This window comes from Erythrolamprus reginae, chromosome 6 (genome assembly GCF_031021105.1).
Source record: "Erythrolamprus reginae isolate rEryReg1 chromosome 6, rEryReg1.hap1, whole genome shotgun sequence".
Lineage (NCBI taxonomy): Eukaryota > Metazoa > Chordata > Lepidosauria > Squamata > Dipsadidae > Erythrolamprus > Erythrolamprus reginae.
The window spans coordinates 2759522-2766763 of record NC_091955.1 but is presented as its reverse complement, the minus strand read 5'-3'; the positions used below and the strand labels follow the sequence as shown (position 1 = coordinate 2766763).

The 7242-nt window shown below is 47.9% G+C and overlaps 1 protein-coding gene across 4 annotated transcripts in view; it reads left to right on the top strand.

Moving 5' to 3' along the window:
* Positions 1-7242, top strand: part of ITPR2 (inositol 1,4,5-trisphosphate receptor type 2) — a 155125-nt gene continuing 147883 nt past the window's right edge. For all 4 annotated transcript variants that reach the window (XM_070755073.1, XM_070755074.1, XM_070755072.1 and 1 more), the window contains exon 1: positions 1-607. In XM_070755073.1, coding sequence (XP_070611174.1) covers positions 516-607 — 92 coding nt within the window. In that variant the 5' untranslated portion in view covers positions 1-515. The remainder of the gene's footprint in view (positions 608-7242) is intronic.

The following is a 7242-nucleotide window of genomic DNA, read 5'->3' as shown; positions in this document are numbered from 1 at the left end:
GGAGGGAAGGGAGGAAGCCCGAAGCCAGGCAGGGTTGGAGAGACAGAGAAATAAAGAGAAATAACCCCCAGGACCCTCAAATAGCCCGACGACGGAGGAAAACACCCCCCCCCCCCCCGGGAAGATCGCTAAAAGGAGCTACGGAAGGGAAAAGCGGGCTGGCTTCGGACTATTGACTGGCATCTGGAATTAAGGAGTTTGCGGAGCGGGCGTTTGGGCATTTTTTTGGCAGCTGGCGCATCTCTCTCTTGGCTACCGGCTTGGGGAGGGGGGTGTCCTCGCCTCACCTGACTTACCTGGAGGAAGAGGAGAAAAAGAGGAAGAGGGGAAGAGGAGGAGGAGGTGAGGAACGAGAAGAAGAGGAGGAGGAGAGGAGGAAAAGAGGAACGAGAAGAAGAGGAGGAGGAAAAGAGGAGGAAGAGGAGAAGAGGAAGAAAAAGAGAAGAGGAAGGAGGAGGGGAGAAGGAGGAGGAAGAGGAGGAGGAAGAAGGCAGCCTCCACAAATATGAGCCAGCATGTCCGATAAAATGTCCAGCTTCCTCTACATCGGGGATGTGGTCTCGCTTTACGCCGAGGGCTCGGTCAACGGCTTCATCAGCACCTTGGGGTAAGGCTCGCGGGAAGGGGGGAGGCGGCGGGGCGGGGGGGTGATTGGGGCCTGATCCTCCGCTGGCTTTGGACACAAGAAACCAAAGAGACGGGGCTGTCGCTAAGCGAGGCGGCGGGAGGGAAACGTTTGCAAGACCCCCTCCCTTTCCTTTCCTTTCCTTCTTCCTTCCTTCCTTCTTCCCTTCCTTCCTTCCCTTCCCTTCCCTTCCAGCTGCTCCGCTGGACTTATTCGCCTGTGGAACGACTCGCCTCCAGAAATGTCCGCCTTTTGTTTATAAGACGAGGTTAGGTTCGGAAGGATGGAGGGTTGGACTAGAAGACCTCTGGAGGTCCCTCCCGACGCCGTTCCTTCTCTTAGGGACCCTCCGGCGAGATTAGACACCTCCCCACCCCGTCCGTCCTCCGCAACTCTGGCAGGGCTTGGCTTCCTTCCACGGGCGCGGAGGAAAAACCGGGGTACCCAAATCGGAGCCCCGATAAGGCTCGGCATGCACCCCGTCCTCAACCCCAAGGGAGGCCCAGGGCGTCCCGGGCGCTCAAGGTATCGACGGGGGGGGGGGGTGTTGTTGTCTGTCGCGCCTGCCATGTGTTTTGACTCTCTGCCGGAGGTGCCTTGGCGTGGCAGGAAGTTCCGCAGGCGGGCTTGGCTTTGTCTGGTCCCCATTTGGCGCCTGATGAGAGAGGCAGGTGGGGGGGAAGCCTCCCTTGACTGGGGAGTCCTTCTCGATGGGGGCCTGTTGGGGGTGGGGGCTTAGAGGAGGAGGAGGAGAAGGAAGGCAGGACGAGAAGCCAAGGGGGTAGGAAGGCGTTCCTTCAAGAGAAAGCCAGCCTTGGAGCTAAAGGACGGGTTGCCTGGAAATTTCCTGCTCTCTCTGGGCTTGGTGGTTGTCTCACAGACCTTTCATGTGCTAGGAGGGAGGAGGGTTTGGGAGGAGGAAGAGGAAGAGGAAGAGGAGGTGGGGCTTGGTGCTCCCTGAGCTTGGCGGTTTTCTTGACCCCACTAGGTAACCTCATGTGCTAGAAGGGAGAGGGGTTTGGGAGGAGGAGGAGGAAGAGGAGGAGGTGGAAGAAGAGGAGGAAGAGGAGGAGGTGGAGGAAGAGGAAGAAGAGGAGGAGGTGGAAGAAGAGGAGGAGGAGGAAGAGGAGGAGGTGGAAGAAGAGGAGGAAGAGGAGGAGGTGGAGGAAGAGGAAGAAGAGGAGGAGGTGGAAGAAGAGGAGGAGGAGGAAGAGGAGGAGGTGGAAGAAGAGGAGGAAGAGGAGGAGGTGGAGGAAGAGGAAGAAGAGGAGGAGGTGGAAGAAGAGGAGGAGGAGGAAGAGGAGGAGGTGGAAGAAGAGGAGGAAGAGGAAGATGATGAGGAGGTGGATGAAGAGGAAGAGGAGGAGGTGGAGGAAGAGGAAGAAGAAGAGGAAGAGGAAGAAGAGGAGGAGGAGGATGAAGAGGAAGAGGAGGAGGTGGAGGAAGAGGAAGAAGAAGAGGAAGAGGAAGAAGAGGAGGAGGAGGATGAAGAGGAAGAGGAGGAGGTGGAGGAAGAGGAAGAAGAGGAGGAAGAGGAAGAAGAGGAGGAGGTGGAGGAAGAGGAAGAAGAGGAGGAGGTGGAAGAAGAGGAAGAAGAGGAGGAAGAGGAGGAGGTGGAGGAAGAGGAAGAAGAGGAAGAAGAGGAGGAGGTGGAGGAAGAGGAGGAGGTGGAGGAAGAGGAGGAAGAGGAGGAAGAGGAAGAAGAGGTGGAGGAAGAGGGAGAAGAGGAGGAAAACCACCCCTGGAGGTTTTCAATAAGAGATTGGACAGCCATTTGTCCGAAACATGTAGGATTTCCTAGCTGAGCAAGGGGGTTGGACTAGAAGTAGGAAGGAAGGAAGGAAAGAAGGAAGGAGGGAAGAAAAGGAAGGAAGGAAAGAAGGAAGGAGGGAAGAAAAGGAAGGAAGGAAAGAAGGAAGGAGGGAAGAAAAGGAAGGAAGGAAGCAAAGGACGAAAGGAAGGAAGGAAAGGAAAGAAGGAAGGAAAGGATGGAAGAAAGGAAGAAAGGAAGGAAAGGATGGAAGGAAGGAAAGGAAGGAAGGAAGGAAAGGATGGAAGAAAGGAAAGGATGGAAGGAAGGAAGGAAGAAAGGAAAGGAAAGAAGGAAGGAAAGAATGGAAGAAAGAAAAGGATGGAAGGAAGGAAGGAAAGGAAGGAAGGAAAGGATGGAAGAAAGGAAAGGAAGGAAGGAAAGAATGGAAGAAAGAAAAGGAAGGAGGAAAGGAAAGGAGGGAGAGAGATGAGAAAGTGGAAGTGAGAGGGAAGGAGGAGGGTCGGAGGGAGGAAGAAGGAAGGAAGACAGGCAGAATAACAGAACTGAAAGGGACCTTAGAGGTCCTCTAGTCCAGCCCCCTGCTCAGGCAGGAAACCATAAACCATTTCAAACAAATAGTTGCCCAGTATCTTTCTAATAAAAATCCAGTGTTGGAGCCCCCAAAACTGTGGCTTTGAAAATATCCCACTCTGGCAGGGAGTAAAAATAATTTCTTTTTTTTAAAAAAATGCTCCCCTAAATCTCTTCCAGCTTTTTAAGAGTCTCCAGAATTGCAAACCTGACTGTCAATTGTGGAGAGCGGCTTTGCAAAGGGTTTGTGTGTCTCTGTGTGTTTGCTTGGTACCAAATAGCCTGCTAACCTACGCAACCTGCCCGTGATGCTGTGATCCGAATTATCAGCGGTTCAAATCTGGCTGAAGGGGAAAACCAATATCGGGTGGGTGAGTCATCCCAGGGCGAGAATCGCTTCCGAGGTTGTGTGTCAGTTGGTGACACTGGATTGTCATTTGTGATCAACTCGGTTTTCTGAATTCTGCTGTGAGCAACAGTGAGCTAGCCAGCTTTTATCCAGTGTGGAAATGAACCTTTCTCGTTTTGTTTCCAAATGTAAAATAATGCACTTGGGGAAAAGGAATCCTCAATCTGACTATTGCATTGGCAGTTCTGTGTTAGCAAAAACTTCAGAAGAGAAGGATTTAGGGGTAGTGATTTCTGACAGTCTCAAAATGGGTGAGCAGTGCAGTCAGGCGGTAGGGAAAGCAAGTAGGATGCTTGGCTGCATAGCTAGAGGTATAACAAGCAGGAAGAGGGAGATTGTGATCCTGCTGTATAGTGCTGGTGAGATCCCATTTGGAATAATATTGTGTCCAGTTCTGGAGACCTCACCAGAAAAAGAGATGGATCAAATTGAACTGGTCCAAAGACGGGCTACAAGAATGGTGGAAGGTCTGAAGCATAAAACGTATCAGGAAAGACTTCATGAACTCAATCTGTATAGTCTGGAGTACAGAAGGGAAAAGGGGGGACATGATCGAAAGATTTAAATATGTTAGTGGGTTAAATAAGATTCAGGAGGGAAGTGTTTTTAATAGGAAAGTGAACACAAGAACAAGGGGACACAATCTGAGGTGAGTTGGGGAAAGATCAGAAGCAACATGAGAAAATATTATTTTACGGAAAGAGTCATGGATGCTTGGAACAAACTTTCAGCAGACATGATTGGTAAATCCATAGCAGCTTAGAATATATCCATCCTAAGATTATTGTTATTGTTATCGTTATTGTTAATTAGATTTGTATGCCGCCCCTCTCCGCAGATAAAATGCAGGAAATAGTAAAAGGGCAGACTAGATGGACCATGAGGTCTTTTTCTGTCGTCAATCTTCTATGTTTCTATGTTTCTATTCCTATTCCCTTATTCTATTCTATTCTATTCTATTCTATTCTATTTCTCTATTCCTATTTCCTATTTCTATTCTATTCTAATTCTTATTTATTTATTTATTGGATTTGTAGTGACAAAAAACAGCATGTAACAATCCAATACTAAACAACTAAAAAACCCCTTATTATAAAACCAAACATACATACAAACATACCATGCATAAATTGTAAAGGCCTAGGGGAAAAGAATGTCTCAGTTCCCCCATGCCTGGCGGCAGAGGTGGGTTTTAAGAAGCTTACGAAAGGCAAGGAGGGTGGGGGCAATTCTAATCTCTGGGGAGAGTTGGTTCCAAAGGGCCGGGGCTGCCACAGAGAAGGCTCTTCCCCTGGGTCCTGCCAAACGACATTGTTTAGTTGACGGGACCCGGAGAAGGCCAACTCTGTGGGACCTAACCGGTCGCTGGGATTCGTGTGGCAGAAGGCGGTCTCGGAGATATTCTGGTCCGGTGCCATGAAGGGCTTTATAGGTCATAACCAACACTTTGAATTGTGACCGGAAACTGATCGGCAACCAATGCAGACTGCGGAGTGTTGGAGTAACATGGGCATATTTCCTATTTCTATTCTGCTCTACTCTACTCTACTCTACTCTACACCTATTCCCTATTCCTATCCCTATTCTAGTCCATTCCCCTGATGAGCTCCAGGATAGGTTTACCTATGCAGCGCCCGAGGTATCAAATGTTTCCTTTAAAACCGCAAGGCGATTCCCCCTCCCCACTGCCAATCAATCAATCCTTGCTCAAAATAAACAGGATTATCGGAGAGAAAGTTTCTGCTTTCTCCTTGGAGGTTTGGGTAACTTTCTCTCTAAATGGGAAACCCTGCGATTTATTTATTTTTTTTGAATTTTTCTTCCCCAGTCTAGACACTTTTTGCGAAATATTGTCAGGCCGTGATAATAACGGGAACCTGCCTGAGTTTGTGGTGTGACTTACGGGAGAGATCTTGCTCTGTTATCGCCTCTGTGTTCAGTTTATGGTTTGTTTCGCACCAGTTGTTAAATGAATCCGAAGCGGCTAGATACACGCAACCTCGAAGCCAGGATTGACTTCATACTGAACCTGGAGTTACATAGAAACATAGAAGATTGACGGTAGAAAAAGGCCTCCTGGTCCATCTCGTCTGCCCTTATACTATTTTGTGTATTTTATCATAGGATGGATCTGTGTTTATCCCAGGCATGTTTAAATTCAGTTCCTGTGGATTGACCAACCACTTCTGCTGGAAGTTTTCCCAAGCATCTACTACCCTTTCAGTCAAATCATATTTTCTCACCTTGCTTCTGATCTTTGGACCAGATTATTTACCAGATTATGGGACCGTCTTCTGCCACACAAATCCCAGTGACCAGTTAGGTCCCACAGAGTTGGTCTTCTCCATGTCCCGTCAACCAGACAATGCCGTCTGGCGAGGCCTAGGGGAAGAGCCTTCTCTGTGATGGCCCCGGCCCTCTGGAATCAACTCTCCCCAGAGATTCACACTGCCCCCGCCCTCCTCGCCTTTCGCAAGAGTCTTAAGACCCACCTATGTCGCCAGGCATGGGGCAGCTAGATCATGCCAGCCCCCCTCCGTGACCATTAAATGTTATGTGTGGATGTGACTGAGTTAATTGACTGCTTTTTAATGTAGTGGGATCCTAGCTTATAGTTTTAACTAATTAGATTTGTATACATATTGTTTTTGTGTTGTATGCTATGAGCCGCCCCGAGTCTTCGGAGAAGGGCAACATATAAGTCTAATAAATAATAATAATAATAATAATAATAATAATAATCAACAATAATAAAAATCAACAGACGATCCAAAGTGCAGACTCTGTAAAGAAACAGATGAAACAATCGATCACATACTCAGCTGCTGCAAAAAGATCGCACAGACTGACTACAAGCATAGACATGATGCTGTGGCACAGATGATCCACTGGAACTTGTGCCGGAACTACCATTTACCAGTGGCAAAGAACTGGTGGGATCATAAGCCCGAAAAAGTGGTCAAAAATGAACAAGCAAAACTACTGTGGGACTTCCAACTTCAGACTGACCGAATTCTGAAGCACAACACACCAGACATTGTGACCGTGGAGAAAAAGAAAGTATGGATCATCGACATCGCAATCCCAGGAGACAGCAGAATTGAGGAGAAGCAGCTAGAGAAATTAGTGAAATACGGAGATCTAAAAATCGAGCTGCAACGACTCTGGTCCCAGTGGTCCTTGGCACGCTGGGCGCAGGGCCAAAGGATCTCAGCGGACATTTGAAAACCATTGGAATTGACAAAATCTCCATCTGTCAATTGCAAAAGGCCGCTTGACTGGGAGTAATTCGCCCCTACATCCCGCAGTCCTAGGTGCTTGGGAAGCGCCCGACTGGGGATGAAATACGAAATCCAGCATAGTGATCTCGTTTGCTGTGTTGTACTGACATAACAACAACAACAACAACAACAACAACAACAACAACAACAACAATAATAATAATAATAATAATAATAATAATAATAATAAAAGCCAAGGAAATATTCCAAGGATTGGATTGCACCCAAATTTAACAGCAACTTGCCTACCCGATTCTTTCATTTGAAATTCTGCCTTCAGCGCCAAATTGCCACCCTCTTCTGCAATAAAACATCATTATTTTGAAAGCAGTCATAGCAGCGCCAACATTCCTTTAAGGAGAGAAAGAATTTGACGTAATTGCACGGGGTTGATAAACTTCAAAAAAGCTGTTCCACCTGGAAACTCTGGTTTGAGCCGATCTGATCGAAATCTAGGAACGTTCTAGGAAAGCTAATTTTACCCTTATTGTTTACAATCCGTAGCTGATTAAGCTGAGCGTGTTAAACGGCATGTTTTTAGCCGTCCAAATCCTGATTTTAATGGCCTCTATCACGAGAACAC